This window comes from Pieris napi, chromosome 4, assembly GCF_905475465.1.
Source record: "Pieris napi chromosome 4, ilPieNapi1.2, whole genome shotgun sequence".
In the NCBI taxonomy this organism is placed as follows: Eukaryota; Metazoa; Arthropoda; class Insecta; order Lepidoptera; family Pieridae; genus Pieris; species Pieris napi.
Window position 1 is genome coordinate 13,328,845 of NC_062237.1, and position 21,909 is coordinate 13,350,753.

A 21,909-nucleotide genomic window follows, 5' to 3' on the forward strand; every position below is an offset into this window, starting at 1 on the left:
TACATCCGGCAAATTTGACGTTTCTAATTCTTGTTGCTATCTTCAGAGCAGTGGCCAGTGAGTAAGCGAAGAGCGGCTTAGTGCGAGACGACCATTATCATTTCAAGATTTTAATATTTTCTGGTTTGAGCTAAAAAACAAAAACCAAAATTCCGTCAAAATTGTGCGCGTTCGTGCCCGATGTCTAGTGCTGAAGTCGCCGATAATTCCGTTGACCCCCCGGCGAAAAAGCGGAAGCTAAATAAAGCAGAAGCGAGTTGCAAATCATCAGCAATGGCGAACAATGGAACGCGTGTCGAAGATGAGATCGACGAGAGTTTGTATTCAAGGCAGCTGTACGTTCTCGGGCATGATGCAATGCGCCGCATGGCCTCTTCTGATGTCCTTATCTCGGGATTAGGGGGCTTAGGGGTTGAGGTTGCAAAAAATGTGATCCTTGGTGGAGTCAAATCTGTTACCCTTCATGATGAACGTACATGCAAAGTATCAGATTTGTCCTCACAGTTCTATCTTTCCGAGGCCTCAATTGGACAGAATAGGGCAGTGGCATCATGTGAACAGTTAGCTGAACTAAACCATTATGTGCCAACAACAGCATATACAGAGCCGCTTACTGAAGAATTCTTGCAAAAGTTTCGAGTTGTGGTGCTGACAGGTGCAACTCGAGCGGAGCAGGATCGTGTAGCTGCCATAACTCACGCGAACAATATTGCGTTAATTATCGCTGATACTAGGGGATTATTCTCACAAGTTTTCTGTGATTTTGGACCAGAATTTACCGTTTATGATGTTACGGGAGAAAATCCAGTGTCGGCCATGGTAGCTGACATAACCCATGAATATGAAGCTGTAGTCACCTGTCTGGATGACACCCGCCATGGTCTTGAGGATGGAGATTATGTCACCTTCAGTGAAGTATGTCTTAAATATAAATTAAAACTAATACTGCATTTTATTCTTATAATACTTACTTTATCTTCAAGTGATGGTATAAATGTTGTATTATTTTAAATTCTCTTATAAGTGATCCACATATTTCACAATTCTCAATTACTCATACTAATCCCTGTATATTTCATATAATCATATTATGGTTTATTTAATTAGTACTGCATAATGAGATATTATCCTTCATAATTTCAAAAGAAAACTTTCTAAAATCTTTGAAATGAGAAAAAGTTACTTAGGAAAAGGCTATTTTTTCCAGTCCATAAGACGAGAAAAGCATTCTATTGCTATTGGCACAAAATTCAAGATATAATCATAATTTATTATTAATATTAAAGACATGAAAAACTGTTTTGGTAACAGTACAAATAATACTATCATTTTTCTTCAGGTTCAAGGAATGACAGAGTTAAATGGCTGTGAACCACGTAAAATTAAAGTCATGGGCCCATACACATTTAGCATTGGAGACACAACCACTTTTTCAAAATATGCTAGAGGTGGCATTGTAACTCAAGTTAAGATGCCCAAAAAACTTCATTTTAAACCACTTAGTGAATCTTTGAAGGAACCAGAATATCTAATTACTGATTTTGCTAAGATGGACTACCCTCAGCAGCTGCATGTGGCATTTGCTGCTTTACATAAGTTTGAACAAGCTGAAGGGTATACTCCGAAACCCTGGTGTGATGCCGATGCCTCCAAGTTTATTGATTATGTCAAAAATACTCTAAAGGATGGTAAAATGTTTAAAGACGGTGAAATGGAGATTAATACAGACTTAATGGAAATATTTGCAAAGGTGTGTAGTATATATATATATAGTAACTTTCAACAATAAAGTAATGAATCACAATGAAGAATCCTACCTAAATCTGATAGGTTTAATTGGTAATTAATGTTATTTTGTAGGTTTCTTCCGGTGATCTTAACCCAATGAATGCTTCTATTGGAGGTGTTGTGGCCCAAGAAGTAATGAAAGCATGTTCTGGAAAATTCCACCCCATTGTCCAGTGGTTGTACCTAGATGCTATTGAATGCCTTCCTAAAGATAAGTCTGCACTAACTGAGGAAAACTGTAAACCAACTGGGTCACGGTATGATGGTCAAGTTGCTGTATTTGGTAAAGACTTCCAAAGGAGGATTGGTGAACTAAAGTATTTTATTGTTGGTAAGTTAAATATCTATTTATCTGATCATTATATGTAGTATATAAGAGCATAGGCTCATTATTATGTATTACACTAGAGACTATATAATAGTTAATAAACATTTTTATCCTTAATGTAGATATTTAATGCTAGCTAGATAAATATAATTATTTTAATTATACAATAATTGTTGAATGAAATTATTTATTTCCAAGCTGCTTGTCAAATATATAGTGAATATTATATTATAATTGGATTGTATGTTTAACATATTAGATGTGTGAGTGTGGTTCAAGGTGAATTATAGCAAGTAAAAGGATAATGAACTTCTATAAAATTGAATAACTATCTTTGTGTAACTTTATTTTGCTAATGATTCAATCCAGGTATTCATATAGAATTAGTTGATAATTGATTTTTTTACTTAAGATTTCCTTTAGAACTATTTATAACATTAACCTCCTATAGCCAACTTTTTTATGCAACTACTTTAAATTTTAATAAACTGTTTGTTGTTACGTCTTGAATAATTTCTATCTGTATGACGTTGATATTTGACGTTGTAAGATGATTACAAGCACTTATCTTAAGTACAAAACAAACCACTATTAAGGCTTCCCCGATTGTCTCTTCGCAAGCTACTTTGAGTATTTTTGTTAAATGTTATTTGTTATAAAACAACTTTGTTTCTTTTGTTTATGCTTTTAGACCAGTGCTGATAATTTTTGAAACCAAAAAAATTTACAGTAGGATGAAACCCATAGAAAAAATTCGTATTAAAGTATTCGTAAAAAGTATTCGTATTAATTCCCAAATTTCGTAGAAAAAAAATTTTTTTTGAAAAAGATATAAATAAAAAACCAGAAACTTGGTTTTTTGAATTTTTCACCTAAATTTTGAGGTTATGTGAAAAAATTGCAAAAACAAAAGTTGTAGATCTTTTTATGACCTACAACTTTGCCATTTAACTTTTTTCCATAAGACTTGTAGTTTTGCCGGAAATCGAGATAACCCGTTTTTTACCCTTAAAACTAACCCCCCCACCCCTTCCCGACCTCAGATCGACCGTAATTTATTTTTCCTTTCATTTTGATCATATTCCCCTGCGTTTCTAATGGGTTTCATCCTACTGTAATTTTTTTCACTTTTTATTTATTTTGAAGGCTATCTGCACTGGTCTATTTATAAAGTAAGTATTAATGTAGCAACATTACTTTTATTTGGCATTTTCCATACTGTCTTTGCTAATCAGGTAATATCCTCATTGTCAGGTAATTGGCTAATGAGGAAAGTGCGGTCCCATTTTATTTACTGCTTTAAAAATCAAAAATAGATGTTTAAAAATATTTTTCATTTATTTATAATAATAACAATTTACAGGCGCGGGCGCTATAGGATGTGAATTGTTGAAGAACTTTGCAATGATTGGTGTCGGAGCTGCTGGTGGTCAAGTTACTCTTACCGACATGGATCTCATTGAGAAATCAAACTTAAACCGACAGTTCCTTTTCAGGCCTCATGACGTACAGAAACCTAAGTCCAGTACTGCAGCTAAAGTAAATATAACCTTTACTTGCCCTTTTTAATGCTGCAAAACCGTTTTAACCCCGAAAATTTGCAATTTGCAGTGACCTACACACAGATAGCATTAACGGCTGATAAAGCTAATAATAAACTTTATTTTAAGCAAATAATAATAATATTTTTAAGAATGCCAAAGTTAAATGAATTAAATTATTTAAAGTTGTTTGTTGTGCTCTCACAAATAACAAAGGCTATTTTGAGTTGTACAGAAATTTAATACTTAGAAATGAATTTGTTCCATGTTTATCACAAAGTGTCGCGGGCTGTTTGTATTCAACATTACAACATAAAACATTAAAACAAGCAATAATTAAATCTTTGTAGTTAAGTAATTCATGAGCACAGCGTGTATAAAGGTACAAGCCGTCGGAAATATCTGCGAACCTCGCTGGAATGCGCTTCTTTAAATAATTCTGCGTTTCTGCTTTAAATAATGTAAATAATAAGTATTTGTAAATTTCAAGTAGGTACGAGTATCAATAAAAATAAGTACACAAATAAAATATTTTTTATTTTTACATCTTCAATTTTTTTGCTATCTCTCCAGTTTGTATGACGTCATTAAGCCAGGTTCGCAGATATATCGATGTGACTGTATATGTTTTTTTCTGAAATGAGTATTAGATTATATTGATTGATAAAAACTGTGTCTTTTGTATTATCTTAAAAAATACTGAATTTTTTCAGGCTGTGAAGAAGATGAACCCATCAATGAATGTGTTAGCTCAAGAAAACAGAGTGTGCCCAGAGACTGAATCGGTGTACGATGATGCATTCTTCGAGGCCTTGGATGGAGTTGCCAATGCTTTAGATAATTTGGATGCTAGAATTTACATGGACAGACGATGTGTCTACTACAGGAAACCTTTGTTAGAGAGTGGAACTCTTGGTACTAAGGGAAATACACAGGTATGTTTATACAGACAATTTCTAGACAAGTACACTTAAATCTTCTGGCTTTTATTCAGACCACCACCATGCCATTTTTTTTTTGAAACCAGTTTATATTAAAAAAAATTAAATATTTCAGGTCGTAGTGCCCTTCTTAACGGAATCGTACAGCTCGTCTCAAGATCCCCCAGAGAAGAGTATTCCTATCTGTACTCTCAAGAATTTCCCGAATGCGATCGAACACACACTCCAGTGGGCTCGGGATGAGTTTGAAGGTCTGTTCCGCCAAGCGGCCGAACATGCCGCTCAGTACCTCCAGGATCCTCATTTCCTGGAGCGGAGTATGAAGCTTCCTGGTACACAGCCTCTCGATGCCTTGGAGAGTGTGCGAGTAAGTTATAGTAGACTGTATGAAATAATGATTTTTTTTCTTAACTAAGACATAAGTGTGTGCGACGCGGATGGATTATAATAAAAATACTATTGTAAGGGGCCGTTCAAATATTACGTAAGCACTATAGGGGGGAGACCCCCTCTTTGATTTTCTTTTTTGGTGATTTGGTCAACAGTAATTATTTACATTATTATTTTTGAGAGCTTTGCTCACTCTTGCTGACGAGGAAGAGGGGATATAAATTGCAGTAAATTTGCTTACGTAATAATCGAACGCTAATAGCATACACGCTATGCATTTAACAAAATTTATAAAATATCTATAAATATATTTCTGACACACATTTTAAATAAGAACTATACAGTCAAATCTGTTATAACAACATCGAAGGGACTACTCATATTTGGTCGTAAAAACCGATAGTTATAACAGGCGGTGACGATGTTATTAAGAATCTAATACAATAGAATTCAGCCCGGACTTTTGGTTGATTTGATTACTGTATTTAAAAAAAAAGTTAGTACATAGTTGGGTTTTGTCTTATGATTATTATAATTTTTTTTGTTAAATTTCTTTCCAGAATGCAATAAACGACCGACCCCTTAACTTCGACGACTGCATCACGTGGGCTCGTCTACACTGGGAAGCTCAGTATTCCAACCAAATCAAACAGCTCCTCTACAACTTTCCTCCAGACCAGGTCACCACCAGTGGAGCCCCATTCTGGTCCGGCCCCAAGAGATGTCCCGCTCCCCTGGCCTTCGACTCCAATGACAACCTCCACTTGGACTACGTAATCGCCGCTGCTAACTTGAGAGCCCAGGTTTATGGGTTGCCTCCTTGTGTAGACAGAGAGCATATTGCGAAGGTGGCTAATAGCATACAGGTAACACTATTTTATCATAGTCGATGAAATGAACGCGTTGAAACGATTCAGATTTTAAAACAATTGATAATTTCCAGGTACCAGATTTTAAGCCGCGCTCGGGCATCAAGATCGCAGTCACCGACGCTCAGCTGCAGCAGAACAACGACGAGATGGACCAAGACCGAGTGAAGAACATCGTGGCGGATCTCCCCCCTCCCTCGAAACTCGGAAACCTCAAGATAACTCCCCTGGACTTCGAAAAAGATGACGACTCCAACTTCCACATGGACTTCATCGTGGCCGCGTCGAACCTTCGAGCGGCCAACTACAGCATACCGCCGGCCGACAGACATCGCTCCAAGCTGATCGCCGGGAAGATCATCCCGGCCATCGCCACCACCACCTCGGTGGTCGCCGGCCTCGTCTGCCTCGAACTGTACAAGTTGGCCCAAGGGTTCGACTCGCTCGACGTCTTCAAGAACGGATTCGTCAATCTCGCGCTGCCCTTCTTCGGATTCTCGGAGCCGATCTCGGCCCCGACCAACAAATACTACGAGAAGGAGTGGACCCTCTGGGACCGCTTCGAAATCAAGGGCGAAGTGACGCTGCAAGAGTTCATCGACTACTTCAAGAACACGCACAAGCTGGAGATCACGATGCTGTCGCAAGGAGTGTGCATGCTGTACTCCTTCTTCATGCCGAAGGCCAAGCGCCAGGAGAGGCTGAACCTTCCCATGTCGGAGGTCGTGACGAAGGTCTCCAAGAAGAAGCTGGAGCCCCACGTGAAGGCCTTAGTGTTCGAACTGTGTTGTAACGACGAGCAGGGCGAGGACATCGAAGTGCCCTACGTGAAGTACACTCTGCCCTAATGCAGCTGCAGACACGTTTCGTCGCATTTACGAATTTTTCACATAAAGAGGGTATTTTTAAAGGCAGTTTAGTAAATAGGTATTACGAGTGCCTCAGTGTTTGTACAGACGTCGATAAATTTCAGTGCTTCTCACGCTTCCGTTTATATTTATAGCGATTTATTTGCTCACACTTTGAGTGCTATTTCATTTATTTTTTGGAATATTATGTGAGATCAAATGGGTCTGTATATGAAGAAATTAAAAATAAAATTTGAGCTACAGTTTGTTTTATTTGCATCAGTCCTTCGCCCTTATTACGTATTTTTAACATTTAGTTCACTCATCAGCATTAGTTAAGTAAGATTGTTTGTTTCTATTGACTTGATAGTAATTTAGGTAACAAGTGTTATCATAAATATCTCTCGCATAGTAATCATTAGACATGAAAAATTTTCGTTTCTCTTAACATAAAATCAATACGGCTATTATAAATGAGCTAAACGGCATGAACAAGTTGTTGTTTTCTACATTAGTTTTATATTAGTTTCTAAATAGAACAAAAATCTTAGAAAAAAAAATCCCTAGTCAGCAAACAAATTACTAAATGCTTAAATGATAAAATGCTTATAGGTTGCATCTTTCTAGATATGACAAAGGCTTTTGACTTTGTCATGAAAGACTTAAAAAAATTAGAATGCTACGGGTTAAAAGTTACCTTGAAAATAGAATGCAATATGTAGAAATAACAAAGATTTGTAAACTAGAACAAAAAACCTATAGATCCAATTTTAAGAAAAATGAGTACGGAACAACTCAAGGCAGTATTTTGGCTCCACTACTTTTTCTAACATACATAAATGACCTCCCAGATGCTAAACACCAGAGCTGTATACTATTTGCAGATGACACTACACTTATAATAAAAAGTTTAAACGAACAAGGTTTAAAAAACAACTTAAAATTTGAAATGAAGAACTGTAAGAAGTAGAGATGGGGAGAAATTGGCTGTGCCAAAAATCAATCTGGAACTGTTTAGGAAAAACACCTTTTGTATGGCAATTAAGGTTTACAATAAATTACCAAAAGAATTAAAAGATCTTCCGACTAGAGTCTTTAAAAAGCGACTTGTTGTATTACTTTTGAAATAAATGCTATTCTATTACTATTCAATAAATGATTATTTGCGTGAGACATTGTAGTTGATATAAATTTAATAAAGTATGATATGATATGTACGATACAAAAATAATATAAGAATTGACTTTGACTAATACTGTAAAATGCCTTAAGACAAATTTGGGCGCCATTGTGTGTGGCAGAATATGCGAACTTACGATTGTACCTTACACATTTTTGTACCATATTCTTGCAATAAATAAATTATTATTTATTTATTATTATTATAAAGTCCATAAGGCAGTCATACTTATTCGTGTTAATAGAGTAGCTCACCGAGTGTATTTCCTGATCCTTTTCTTCGTGATTTACTAGGCATTTCTTTCTTCCCACTGAGATACCTTTAGGTATTCAGAAAGAGCGCATTTCTCCCTTAAAGGCCAGCAACGCATCCACTAACAAAAAGGGTGTACAGGGGCTACGGTGATCGTCTTTTATAGCCGCCTTGGATCGCCCCAATGGGACGTATGTATGCCTGAATAGGTCATATACATTGACTGGTGTGGAAGGCACTTTATTATTTAACCGGAAATCGTTTCATAGATGTTTATGTAACAGTAACCAACTTTATTAACAAATAATAATAAATGGTTGTATGTTCTGTCCTTACCACTCTTATTACCTCTTAAAAAACATTAATTAATATGACATGAAAGGAAAACAATACTTATACTTTTCAAATATTTATTGTAAAATGGGTTACATGAAAAATATAGTGCCCTTTTCGAAAATTTAGCATTTGTGCCAAAACTTTTAAAACATTTTTGAAATTTGACTAGTTACATGCGCTTATAAAACTATTGTTAAAACCTACAGCATTAAACGGTCACGCGAAATATGGACAGTTAACTTTATTCGAGAATGTTAGATTTGTACTTTAAATTTGTTTTGTCTGTTTTCATGGAGCCAGAATTTTTTGACAAAAACGTTTTGCGTCGATACAAGTCCAAATTTCGAGCGACTAAATAAATAACTACAAAGCTACATTTGCAAATTATCCCTAATCGCAATTAAAGCAAATAAGCTCAGAGAGCGCCGTCACAACCCAATATAGGCACGCTAAAGAAGTCATTTGTGTGATTCCTACAGAGCCACGAGCTAAAGTCTGCATTTTCAATGCCAGTTGCTTTGGAATACGGTCTTCAAGAGTACCGTCGCGTCCGCACACTGTTTAACGATTAAAATCGGCAGAAAAGTGTGGAAAGCTCACTATCGCGTTAATTTACGAAATAGGCTTCTACGGGGTGTTTATCCACACTTGTCTTATAAAGGTATAAAAATCAGAACTTTAGTGATTGTACTTTTTCAGTTTTACATTGTACTTTATGACTATGAACAATACAGTAGCAATTCTTTTGGCAAAAAATCGAGTTCACCTTTTACGTTCTAAGAAAATAAGACAGGTAGTTTATTAAGGTCATATCATTCTTAAACTATAATTATATAAGGAAGTACTGTTGATGGAATTGAATTAGTAAAGTTCTCGCGATACTTAGTTATTATAAATACAATCATACACAATGTTAAATAATAAACATGATTATTACAAAATATGATTCGTAACAATAATTTAGGTTGGCTCACAATTTGAAGTTTATTTGTGACGTTTGAGTTACCTAGTACGTAAGACAATGCGGGTACTTAATAATTTCTTTGCTAGATAACATTTTGACCTTATTCATATTAAAAGGTGGCAAACACAAAACGTCTCTCAATCATGTGTAAACATTTACAAATTGAATGTAAATAATTAAGAATATACAAGTGTAGCTTTAAATGTAAAAGAACGCACGGAAATTAATAACCATGTTTCAATCCGGCAAAATTTCTTTATGCTAAATAGAGTTATTCAATATTCTAGCTTATGATCTTAGGACATATTGTTGTATCTGTGGACAATTGTTTTACAGCAAACGTGACCTGTTAAAATATCTGCGATAGAGGGTCACACTTGCCGTGAAATAATTCTTGGGTTTCTCTGTTGTGTTTGCCATAGACTTAGCACTAAATGGTACTTTCAAGTTAATTATATTATAATCTGTGAATGTAATTAAGGCGTTTACATCATTATCTTTTTACGGCGCATTAGAATATATTAGCGATTACTTTAGGTGTAATCACGCAGCCAACATCGCGTGATAAAGGCGGGCATACAAGGTCAGCGCCATGGACGACGTCTCGGGCTCGGCATATAGCGGCGTACGCTGCTCTTGTCGCCGCTAAAAGTCTCTGTAAATTCATTTATTTAAACAATAAATCTACAATTCGGTAATTAATTTAAAGGCTGAGTGTATCGGGCAGGCATATAGCTTAAAAGAGATCTTTTTCAAGCAACCAGTAATAAAAGAAAGCTAAAACTAATATAGTTATAGTTATATATATAGTTTAAAGTTATATAATAATATATATAACTTTAAACCGTATATGTACTAATCTTAATCATAAAACATTACAAATATAAATCTATATAACGTGCACTATAAAAATCACAGGGTTAGGTCGAAGGAGTTAGACAAAGGTTTCGATAAGATGATAGAGGGAGCTAGTCGATTGGAATTATGAAGCGTATTTCGCGTAGCGGAGATTCTAAAATACTTTTCCAAAAAATCTGAGTATGAAAGGGAATTTGCAGAATACATATATCTATTCTAGGAAAGTAATTCGTAGCTTAAAAAACATATTGAAAGTCATAGAGAATGGGTCTTATACCTAAAAAATCGACGCTATGTGTAAGACCAAAGGCTGATCGACTGCTATGAGAAATAAATAATGAATGCATTATTTTGGATAAATTTTATGATTGCTTAGAGATATTTAGCATATCTAAATCTAAAAAAGCTAAACCAACAAAAACCGCAGAAAGTCTTGATGAAAAGCTAAATTAAAAAATAGCACAACCATATTTTCTTATGAGCTAACATAGAATAAAAAACAACAAAGAGCAGAAAATAACATAATCGTAAATGAAGAAATAATAGAAGAACGTCACCAAAGAACTACGATATAGCAAAAGACAACGGCGTGCACAAAGAACTTTAACTTGTTTACCATAATTGGATTGAGTCATAAGCGACGCGTTCGTCGATCGCTTGCTGCGCGCGGGAAACGCACCGCAGTGACTTTGTGACATAAGATCCCTGTGTGTATTAACTTATTTATTGTTATTCTAAGTAATTCTGTCAGGTGCGCTGTAATTTTTTTGGTAAATCTCATTTATAGAACATGCGCAAATTTTTACCCACCACGCAATCGGCCAAGTTACGTGCCATAACTAATAAACTCCAACGCATAGATATAGCATTAATTAGTTAGCAGCTGTGTTTATCATAGACAAACAGACTGCTCCAGACTAGTTACAAACTCCATATATGACAGATGAAGGCTAACGCTATCCATTATAATATTATAATTTAAATCCTTATTCGTAACATTGTATTTAAATTTATGAAAAGTAAGAGAGTATTTTTATATATTTATGGCTTCATTAAAACTAAGTAACCTGTTTGTGTATTAACGATTAAAGATTTGATTGAGCAATCGTATAAACATTTGCTGTAACGTATTTGTTACTTGTTTGGCAATCCTAGACTCGTTTTCAGATCCCTAAATTAATAAAATTGGCTCATGCTTACGTAGGTCGATGTTGCCTTATAGGTGGGCGGTTGGCAAGTGAGCGTCTTCGGCCACGATCTGCATTAATCATGGCGCAGCGCTCAGCAGCAGTGCTCGTTATAAATGTATCGTGGAGAGAGTAGCACGCTGCTGTTATCTGAAAAGCCACATTTTGTTTCTAATCATAAAATTAAAACAACAATAGACGTGGTTTCCGCTGCAATTTTTATAATAAGCAATTGTAAAGTTGTAATATACTTACAGTGTGCGCAGATCATTCTAAGATAATAATTACATTTTCAGTAAAAAAAAAAATATTTTAGCTACCTATTCTAAATTTTATGTACTGAATTCTATCTCAGCTAAGATGGGTAACTATTATCAAATGAAAAGACAAAAACACTAAAATTTTTGAAATTTTTACGAATTGAGAATATTTTACAATATTTTTAGGTAAATAATACAAATCTAGTGCGACTACAACAATATATGAATCTTGGCTACTACTATAAAATTAATCAAGGAAACTAATGCAATCTGCATTAGTTTCCTTGATTAATTTTATTTAATAGATAAGTAGGTAGCTTTCTGTACCGACCTACGACATGCCGGTGTTGTCACGATGTTTTCCTTCACCGAAAGAAGAAGTGTAAATTCGACACATTTCTTTGTATTGATGCACAGCCATTAATTCGAACACACGACGCTTAAGCCACTAGGCCAACACTGCTCATATAATATTCCAAGTAAACCTTGTAAACCATTTAGACAAATTAAACTTAAAACGTGTGTAGTTACCTGCTGAATCAGGCGCCTATGTAAATCAACATCAGCCCCTCTGATACCCTCGCGATCCTGATGCAACTGCAGCGCGCATAACAACGCGTCTTTGATAGTCTGAACGGTGCCCTGCACGCGTTCCGTGCGCATCAGTCTGCGCACGAGGAAACCTTTGGCATACGCCACGATCTTTGTTGCCGCTGCGCGCTGATCACAAATTGGTCGAAAATTATTTGGGAGCGTGATATCGGAATAAAGATCGAAAAGGAGGCCGGGAACGAGAAGGTTAGAAGATGATACAAATAGGGTAGAGAAGGAAGTGTTCAAAAGTAATAATGGCAGCAACGGAAGCGAAATATTACAAACGTGATGTATCTTTAAAATAGAGAGAGATATTTAAAATTGTTAAGAAGGCTGATTTTTCTTATCATTATGCTGTAACTTGAGTATTTAAAAATTTAATTTAGAAAGCAGCTAATATTTAAATATTTAAAAATTATTACATTCTCTATGTCTAGCTGTAGCTATAAATTAACTACCAAATGATTGCGATCCACCATATTGAAGATTATTGATAAGGTATTTACCTCTTGTGGGGTCGTCTGCCGGCAAACACTTGGCGCTCTTCTGGAACACATACTTTTAATGGAATTATGTATAGTTTCCTCCATGCTCTTAATAGCTCTGTCGGTGGACTTGCAAGGCTCCGCAAGAGGCATCGCTGTAGGGCTAGCGTTCTTGCGGTTAGTTTTAGTATTTTTCGGTGGAGTGTAAGGGCATTCGTCACTATTGTCAGACGGAAAAGTCACATTTAAATCTGCCATCGTATCGTTCGTCCGGTCGGTTAAAATAAGTTCATATTCACGATCAGAAGACGTGTCGTACGTTAGCTTTCTCGAAGTTCCATTTCTACGTACAGGGGACTGGCTTCTTTTTACGCTCTGTGTCGGTTTCGGTGGGCTTTTTTCAGCGACCTGACTGACCTTTCCTTTCTTTATACTTGATGTAATGTCTCTTGACTTTTTAAGAACATTATCACAACGATTTAAGTAGGTATTAGTATCTGTAATAGTGGATTGGACGGGACTTTCACAAGAGTCTGAACTTTTATAATTGATTAATTGGTTCAAGCTAACAGGGCCCCTGTCTGTTTTCTCAACCCATGCTTCCTTAACATCGTTTGGGGGTTTTGGGCAAATAGTCTGGAGTTGATTATATAACATGTTGTTCTGCTCTTCAAAAACTTGTTGCAAAAGCATTTGCTCCTTTTTTTGTTTTTCCACTAAAGTAGCCATTTGGGCAAGCTGCTGCTTTTGTATTTTTTCATAAAGTTCTCTGACTCTAGTGGCGGGGTCTTCCGACTCCGATACAACTGGTTTTGGTGATTGTTTCTTTTCTATTTCTTTAGGATTCACTTTCATAACTGGAGTTTTACTAATCTTACCAATTGTTGTGGTGTTTCGTACTGGACTTTGACTTTTTTTTGGTTTTGTTATGGGTTCCGATTTGTTTGGAGTATAGGTATTAGTAATTCGTTTTGTACTTTCCCGGGCAAGGGACCGTGCTCTTAAGTGTGTTGATGCAGAGGGTGGCGTCTTTCTAGCTGGTTTAGTAATAGCTTTCTGGTTTTTACTAGCTTGGTCAATGTTCTTTTGCTTTAATTCAAGTGCCATAGATGACCACTTTACTTTTGCAGATTCCAAGTCCCAACTTCTTCGCTTTTTATTAGGAGAATATAGGTTAGATGTGGACTCACTCATAGATATAGAATTTATTTCAACTCCAGTGTTCAAAGACTGGACTTCTAAATGTGCAAGCAGCATAGGACTGGGTGTTAAAATTGTGTAAGATCTTTGGCGAGATAGCGGAATGCTTTCATAACCTTTGCTATCTGTATGAATATTGTTCAAAGAGCCTGTAAAACTTTTTGCAGTAAGAGAAGGAGGATCATCTTCATAAAGATGATTGGAAAGGGGTTCAGTTAATTCTTCTTTCTTTACACTGACACTAAAGACAATTTTATCCTCGACTACTTTAGAAGAATCAATCTTAGATTCATTATTTGCCATTTCGTTAGAACATTCACAGTCTCTGACTGGAACTTCAATAGAATTTGTGTCTTGGAAACCATTTTTTTCATTAATGCTTAAACTTAGGTCTATTGTAAACTTTGATGGGGTCTTAGATAAACTCTCTAATTCTGTTACTGGAGATTCTACCTGTAGGGTACTTTTTTCCAGATCTTTTGTGATAATTGAATTAGAATTGAAATCTTTTTTATCATTGGGTGAATTATCATTTTGTTCTGACTCAGGAAGTTCAGGGGCATCGGTCTTGTCTTCAGTAGACTCTGTGTCATCACTTTCAAGTAAAAATGTTTTTAGTGCTTGAATTCTTTTCTCAACTTCTATTGCCAATAATTTATAATACTGCATTTCTTTGCGACATTCCTTGGAGAGCTGTAATGTAAATTAAACATATGTAAGTTTAAACATATTTAAGAGATTCAAGAAGTAGTAAGACAAACATATTATGTGCCTTACTAACAAAACCTTCAATACCTGATTCCAATTAAGCACTGGGATAAGCAAAAATTACAAAGGTTGTTCATAATTATTTTTTGAATTAAACATATAAAGCTCAAACCATTAAGTCTTCAGATTTATAGATAAATTTGAATACTTATGATGATTTTATACAGCTTAAACTTCTATTCAAGTACCAATATTACATGTAGTACACGAAAATCGACTTTTACATGTAGTTTTTAATATAAAAAAACATTACTTACAACCGGTGGTAGAAGGGGTACACCATTTAATTTAATACACGACACATATTGGCCAGATTGTCGGACACATTTGACATCCCACGGATCGTTCATTATGGCGATTACATCAGCGCATCCTTTAACAAACACTTAAGCATCCCAGATAAGTGGACGAAGCTTGAATACGTATTATGACCAGTTTTTGTGTCGATTCGTATTTTAGGGATTGTGCTTCGGGGTTGACTGGTTCAGAATTACTTGGTCGATGTAAAAATAAAACTCCCTAATTACTTGTAGAGAAGAGGTGAAGATGGAATAGTGAAATGAATGAATGATATTTATTTACAAAACTGTGTACAATTATACTTAAAAATTATCCTACACTTACAACTAATATTGACATGTGGTGCCAAGATGCGGAGCGTTGATTGGTTGCGCAGGTACCAGAGTAGGCGATAAAAATGCGGCGCGGCAAAAAGTTGGCCTTTTTCCGCACGCAGCCGCCGAAGCGTACGAACGTGTTCATCTCAGAACACTTCGGTATCGTAGCCTTACGATAACGCTAAAAACTGTCCTTTTCAGGACAAATTACGTTTCTCGACTAAACGTCTAACATCTGTCCTTTTCAGGACAAATTATTCTTGTTTCACGACGAAAACGTTTGAAAACTGCCCTTGTCAGGGCATATTACCGTGTCTTACGACACGATGAAACTGTTCTTTTCAGAACACACGACCGTATCTATTCTGATATGTTCTTCTCAGAACACATCACTGTTTCAATACGACACGTTAATCAATCACCTACAGGATTCCCCCTCTAGCGAAGCGTACCGGCAGGCGTATAACGCGGCCTCGGCGAGTTGTCCTTGTAGGTATTGAGTTGTTCCCAATGTCTTGTTGTTTCAGGTCGTTGTCATTTTGATGTTTCAGGTTGTTATCGTTTTGATGTTCCAGGTTGTTGTCGTTTTGATGTTTCAGGTTGTTTTCGTTTTGATGTTTCATGTTATTTGATGGTTTATCTAGTTCGCTCGCACTTGATGTGATTTGCTTGTTGCAGGTACTCGGTATTGTATCAGTGGGCACATCTGGCTCGGCGATTGTGTAGGCGGGTTTGAGTCTGTCAATAGAGATATTCATTTCACGGTTAGGTAACTGCAGCGTGAATATCTTGCTGTCTCGTTTCAGCACGCGATAGGGTCCGTCGTAGGGTGCTTGTAATGGCTTCTTTACGGCGTCTATGCGTACGAATACGTATTCACATGTCTGCAGGTCGCGGTGTACGAATATGGGTTTTGTGTTGCCGTGTGGTTGGTTAGGCATTGGTTGCAAGTTACGTATTGCGTCGCGCAGCTGATCGATGTAGGCAGAGTCCATAATGACGTTATCTCGGGTCGTTGATAAGAAATCACCGGGTAAGCGTATGTTGCATCCGTAGGTAAGTTGGGCGGCGCTTACGCCGGTGTCACTTCGCATAGCGGCGCGTAATCCGAGTAGGACGGTTGGTAACTCGTTAATCCAGCTTCTTGCGGTCTGTAGTCTTGCTTTCATTGCGGCCTTAAGGACACGGTGCCATCGTTCGATGATACCGTTACATTGTGCGTGGTATGATGTTGTACGCGTTTTTTCAATTCCGAGTAAGCGAGAAAGAGATGCAAATACTCTGCTTTCGAATTGGCGTCCTTGGTCCGTTGTTATTGTAGCAGGGCAACCGAAACGGGATATCCAACCTTCGTATAATGCTTTGGCGACTTCTTCGGCTGTTATTTCGCATAGTGGGTATGCTTCGGGCCATCTCGTCGCTCTGTCGATCATTGTCACGAGGTATCGATGACCGGTGGCCGCGGTAGGTAGCGGACCAACGATATCGATGTGCACGTGTTCGAATCGTTCGGTTGGTGAAAATATTGATAATGGACTTGTTGTATGGCGTTGTATTTTAGCGCGCTGACACTGTAGGCATACTTTTGCCCACTTACCGACATCTGCGTTCATTGAGGGCCAGAAATACCGTTGCGTAATTAATTTCCTCGTGGTCTTTATTCCAGGGTGGCTAACGTTATGTACTGCGTCGAATGCGGTACGTCGGTATTCTACAGGTAGGTACGGACGTATGTATGAGGTCGAAGTTTCGCAGAGTAATTTGATGTTTGACGCGGGCAGGTTTACTTCCTTGAAAGATAAGTTGCTCTGTAAACCGAGTGCTTGAATTGTATCGCTATCGCGCTCTTGAGCTATTGCAAGTTGATTATAGTCGATCGGCGATGGACATGTGATTGCGTCGATGCGTGATAATGCGTCTGCGGCTGAATTTTGAGACCCACTGATGTGTCGTATATCAGTGGTAAATTCGCTGATATAAAGTAGCTGTCGGGTGCGTCTCGGTGATTCGCTGTTTGTATTTGATTTTGTGTAAGCGAAAGTTAGCGGCTTGTGGTCCGTGAATATTATGATTTCTCGTCCCTCGAACATTTTTCGGAAATATTTGACAGCCATGTAGATGGCGAGTAGCTCTCGATCGTAGGTACTATATCGAGTCTGTGCGTCGCTGAATTTCTTCGAAAAATAGCCGAGTGGTTTCCATGTGTTGTTTACAAATTGGTTGAGTGCGGCACCAGCTGTTTTGTCGCTCGCGTCGCTGAATATCGCAAGCGTCGCATGGTGAGACGGATGAGCGAGTAAAGCGGCGTTTTTTATGCTCTCTTTACATGCTTCATAAGCTTGCGTCGATTCAGCGGTCCAGTCGATCTTAGTTTTGTCACGCTTCTTGATGTTGTGCAGGTAGGTATTTAGCGGCGCTTGTATGGTGGCGGCGTCTTTGATATTTTCGCGGTAGAAGTTTATCATACCGAGAAAACGTCGCAGTTCCTCTACGGTTTGTGGCTTTGGGAAATCTGTGATAGCCTGTACCTTCTCTTGGGGTGGCTGTATTCCTTCCGCTGTGACTTGATGACCGAGGAATTCGACAGTTGGCTGGCCGAAAACACATTTTGATGGGTTGATAGTAATGCCGTATTCTTCTAGTCGCTGTAATACGGTGCGTAGATGTTTTCGGTGCTCTTCCTCGTCTCTTGACGCTATCAGTAGATCATCAACGAAAGGGAATACGAAGTCGAGTTCGCGCAGTACTTCGTGAATAAAGCGTTGGAATGTCTGGCCGGCGTTCTTTAGACCAGGACACATGCGCGGGAACTCGAAAAGGCCGAATGGTGTTATTATGGCGGTTTTCTCCACATCTTGCTCGCTGACTGGTAGTTGTTGGTAGGCGCGGTTGAGGTCAAGTGTGGAGAAAATTTTCTTCCCTGCGAGTTGGTAAGTGAAATCACGTATGCGTGGTATGGGATACCGATCGGGCTTGGTTATGGCGTTGAGCCTTCGGTAATCGCCACACACGCGTAACTCTCCACTCTTCTTAGGCACGACGTGAAGAGGTGATGCCCAAGGGCTTTTGCTTGGTCTGCATAACCCTTGATTTATCATGTTCTGAAATTCTTTCCTGACCATTTCGTAGCGATGCGGCGCAATGGGGCGTGGCCTGCAGTGAAGAGGCGGTCCGTTTGTTTCAATGAAGTGTTCGACGGAATGTTTAGGACTTAGCTTCATTGAAGTGAGTCTAGTTGTGCCTGGGAAATCGGCTAGTATGCTGTGGTAATTTTGCCCAATGTCTATACTGCGAACTGTAGGTATGCCCGCAGTACTGAGTTGAGCGTTAGTTACCAGCTGTGTTTTCCCGTCGATCAATCGTCGGTTTTTTACGTCGACAATGAGGTGGTGGTACTGTAAGAAATCTGCTCCCAGGATTGGCTTGGACACATCTGCTACGACGAATTTCCATGTGTATGGTCTTCGAAGGTTAAGATCGAGTGTGAGTGACTTCTCTCCGTATGTAGGAATTACAGTGTTGTTGGCGGCGTAGAGTTGAAACGGCAGTGGTTTTTCGCGTGAGCCTTTTTTCTTTGGTAGCACGGAGATATTGGCTCCTGTGTCGACCAAAAAGGTAAGTTTCGTTACCCTGTCGGTAACGAAAAGGCGGTGTGATGATTCGGTAACGCCAGTTCCCGCCGCGGCCAGCGTTACTTTTAGTTTTCCGACTGGTTAATAGGCTTGACATTGCATGGTGGTGCGCATTTCTTCGCGTCCATACCGTAGCGTTGATGGTAGTAGCAGTACGGCATCGGAGATTTTTTTCGGCTTCGGTCTTCCATCTGCGACTCTCGTCGGTTTTCGTTGTGATGTGGAGATGCGTTCCGCGAGCGTGATAGGTAACGGTGGCGAGGGCGACGGTTTCGGTAGTTGTCGCAAGGTTGTGCTCGTAGCTCAGCAACTTCCGAAGACAATCTTCTTATTTCACCGATGAGTGTGTCGATGGTAGATTGTTGCGGATGAGGTGGTGGCACGCGGAGCGACAGTGAAATGCCGGAGACTTCTTGGCTCGACGGTGTTAATGAAGTTTGACGCTCTGCATCGGAATTTTCTGTTGTCGACATCTTCAATGTTCTTGGTGATCTTCTCGGGGTTGTTCTTTTCGGGCTTGTTCTTCTCGGGGTCACCACTTTAGGGATTGTGCTTCGGGGTTGACTGGTTCAGAATTACTTGGTCGATGTAAAAATAAAACTCCCTAATTACTTGTAGAGAAGAGGTGAAGATGGAATAGTGAAATGAATGAATGATATTTATTTACAAAACTGTGTACAATTATACTTAAAAATTATCCTACACTTACAACTAATATTGACATGTGGTGCCAAGATGCGGAGCGTTGATTGGTTGCGCAGGTACCAGAGTAGGCGATAAAAATGCGGCGCGGCAAAAAGTTGGCCTTTTTCCGCACGCAGCCGCCGAAGCGTACGAACGTGTTCATCTCAGAACACTTCGGTATCGTAGCCTTACGATAACGCTAAAAACTGTCCTTTTCAGGACAAATTACGTTTCTCGACTAAACGTCTAACATCTGTCCTTTTCAGGACAAATTATTCTTGTTTCACGACGAAAACGTTTGAAAACTGCCCTTGTCAGGGCATATTACCGTGTCTTACGACACGATGAAACTGTTCTTTTCAGAACACACGACCGTATCTATTCTGATATGTTCTTCTCAGAACACATCACTGTTTCAATACGACACGTTAATCAATCACCTACAGTATGGTACGTAATTTCGATGATGTAGTCATAGATGATTACGTCAGTTAATTAAACTTAACAGCACTAACTTGACCCATTGCAAACTATTGAATATCTTTTACATTTTAATGCGAGTTTAGTGGTGAATTGGTTGTACTAAGTTTTTTTAATCAGTCCTTTGAAAAAACTAAAAATTGATTTTTTTATTTTCAGTAAAGAGATAAATCTGTTTTGAAACACATTATTTATACATTTTAAAATATTTAATGTGAAAAACAAATAATTTTTAAATTAATTACACGAAAATTCAAATTCTCACTTTTAGTTTTTCGTTAACAAAAAGTACTAAAATCAAAACATTGGGGTTGCCATGGTCACATCACGTACTTTGTGTGCACCTCTGTAAAATCTACTATAATATATATCTATGGTGAACAGTTTCTGCGATCTTCATTAAAAAAAATAGTAGAGCTACAACCTCAAAGTCTTGGCATCAGGTTTCTGAATCTGTTTCGTATTTAGTCACTTACGTTTCTTAAGGTATTTTCGTAAGGTATGGCAACAAACCTACACTAGTGGCCTAGTGCACAGCCGTGATTCCCTTCTCAGAGTTGGCAGGCGCCCACAAAAGCCACTATTTTTTTCAGGGGAAATGCCTTACCCATGCTCTCCCGCGGTGCGACTGCTTTGAGGTAGAGGCTTATATAGGACTCGCTACTTTGCATACTCACTAAACCATACGCTACCTCAACCAATTCGAACCGCTGCTCTTAATTGAATAGGGCTTGGTACTGGACTACTGATCTCCCCTCAGATCAGTGGTCCATGTGGGGCTGAATTTACGCTATATACAGGTGGAAGCTAGCCCAGAGTGAAGTATGATCTATGATGAGGCTAATTTAACCTATCCTTTCAAATTACCGCGAAACTTAACGTCGTTGGATATGTCAACTCCCAGTACCACTATGCTCGCTAAGACTTTAAGGAGAGGAGGAGTTACTTATTATTCAGCGGAAAACGCGCAAACTTGGGCTTGTGGACTACATTTGGTCGACCCCAGTCCACTCCATGTAGCAAAGTTTCGACTTCAGACACAAGTATATTCCGGTACTTATCAACAACTGCCCGAAAAATACCGTCATGGCCAGTATAAGGAGTATCCCCAGTGCTGTCGTCCACATAGCAATAAACGTTGCTAAGTTGCAATTGCCTCTAGATGGGTATCTACGAGTAAGGTATGCAATAAAGTCACCAGCTGAGCGACCACAACGAAACGAAAAATAAACTCCCTGGTGTACACGCAAACTCCTCCCCGCGGCACAAAGGAATGTTTCAAGTTGTACCACAGGCAGGAGAGGTAGGAAGTATCAGCCGGAGTGGATATCTGAGTCTCGGTAAGGAACAATAACGTGTTAGAATTGAGCCCCCCGTAACAAACTGAACCTTCATACTTTAACCGTTTTACTCACTTACCGCACGAAACCCGAGTACAATAAGATGAACCTATTGACTTACTTCACGCCGATCTTCTGTAATACAGTTGTACTTGTACAGTGGCCTTAGTCATGCCTGCCCATTTCGCTGAAGCCTGAAAGCAACAGCATATGGGAATGGGTCGTCACGTCCCGACGCCGGAAAGAGTTTCAGACTAAGGCCTAAAGAATTTAAGACAAGCATTTTAGAAATCTGTGAGGCACGGTGCCGTTCCTCTGTCTGATGTTACGTTATTTTTCAATTTATGCGAACACTCAGTATCTAAAC

The 21,909-nt window shown here is 38.4% G+C and overlaps 2 protein-coding genes across 4 annotated transcripts; one reads left to right on the forward strand and one right to left on the reverse strand.

The window, feature by feature from the left end:
• Positions 1-29: 29 nt before the first annotated feature.
• On the forward strand, positions 30-6,966 carry LOC125048570 (ubiquitin-like modifier-activating enzyme 1). The gene is made up of 8 exons (XM_047647309.1): positions 30-915; positions 1,340-1,750; positions 1,861-2,119; positions 3,480-3,655; positions 4,371-4,592; positions 4,714-4,965; positions 5,549-5,854; positions 5,932-6,966. The coding sequence occupies exons 1-8, from the start codon at positions 181-183 to the stop codon at positions 6,703-6,705; spliced, it is 3,135 nt and encodes a 1,044-aa protein (XP_047503265.1). The 5' UTR covers positions 30-180; the 3' UTR covers positions 6,706-6,966.
• Positions 6,967-8,533: 1,567 nt separating this feature from the next.
• On the reverse strand, positions 8,534-21,737 carry LOC125048655. Of its 3 annotated transcripts, XM_047647442.1 has the most exons (7): positions 20,172-21,278; positions 15,047-15,243; positions 12,843-14,714; positions 12,274-12,462; positions 11,496-11,632; positions 10,912-11,000; positions 8,534-10,092 (listed from the first exon to the last, which is right to left on the reverse strand). In XM_047647442.1, exons 2-7 carry the CDS (start codon positions 15,137-15,139, stop codon positions 10,022-10,024), a joined length of 2,451 nt encoding a protein of 816 aa, XP_047503398.1. In that variant the 5' UTR covers positions 15,140-15,243; positions 20,172-21,278; the 3' UTR covers positions 8,534-10,021. The 3 variants fall into 3 exon arrangements, with proteins under 3 accessions (XP_047503398.1, XP_047503400.1, XP_047503399.1); XM_047647444.1 differs by lacking the exon at positions 12,274-12,462 and having other exon boundaries at positions 20,172-21,737; XM_047647443.1 differs by lacking the exon at positions 10,912-11,000 and having other exon boundaries at positions 20,172-21,272.
• Between the last annotated feature and the right edge of the window lie 172 nt (positions 21,738-21,909).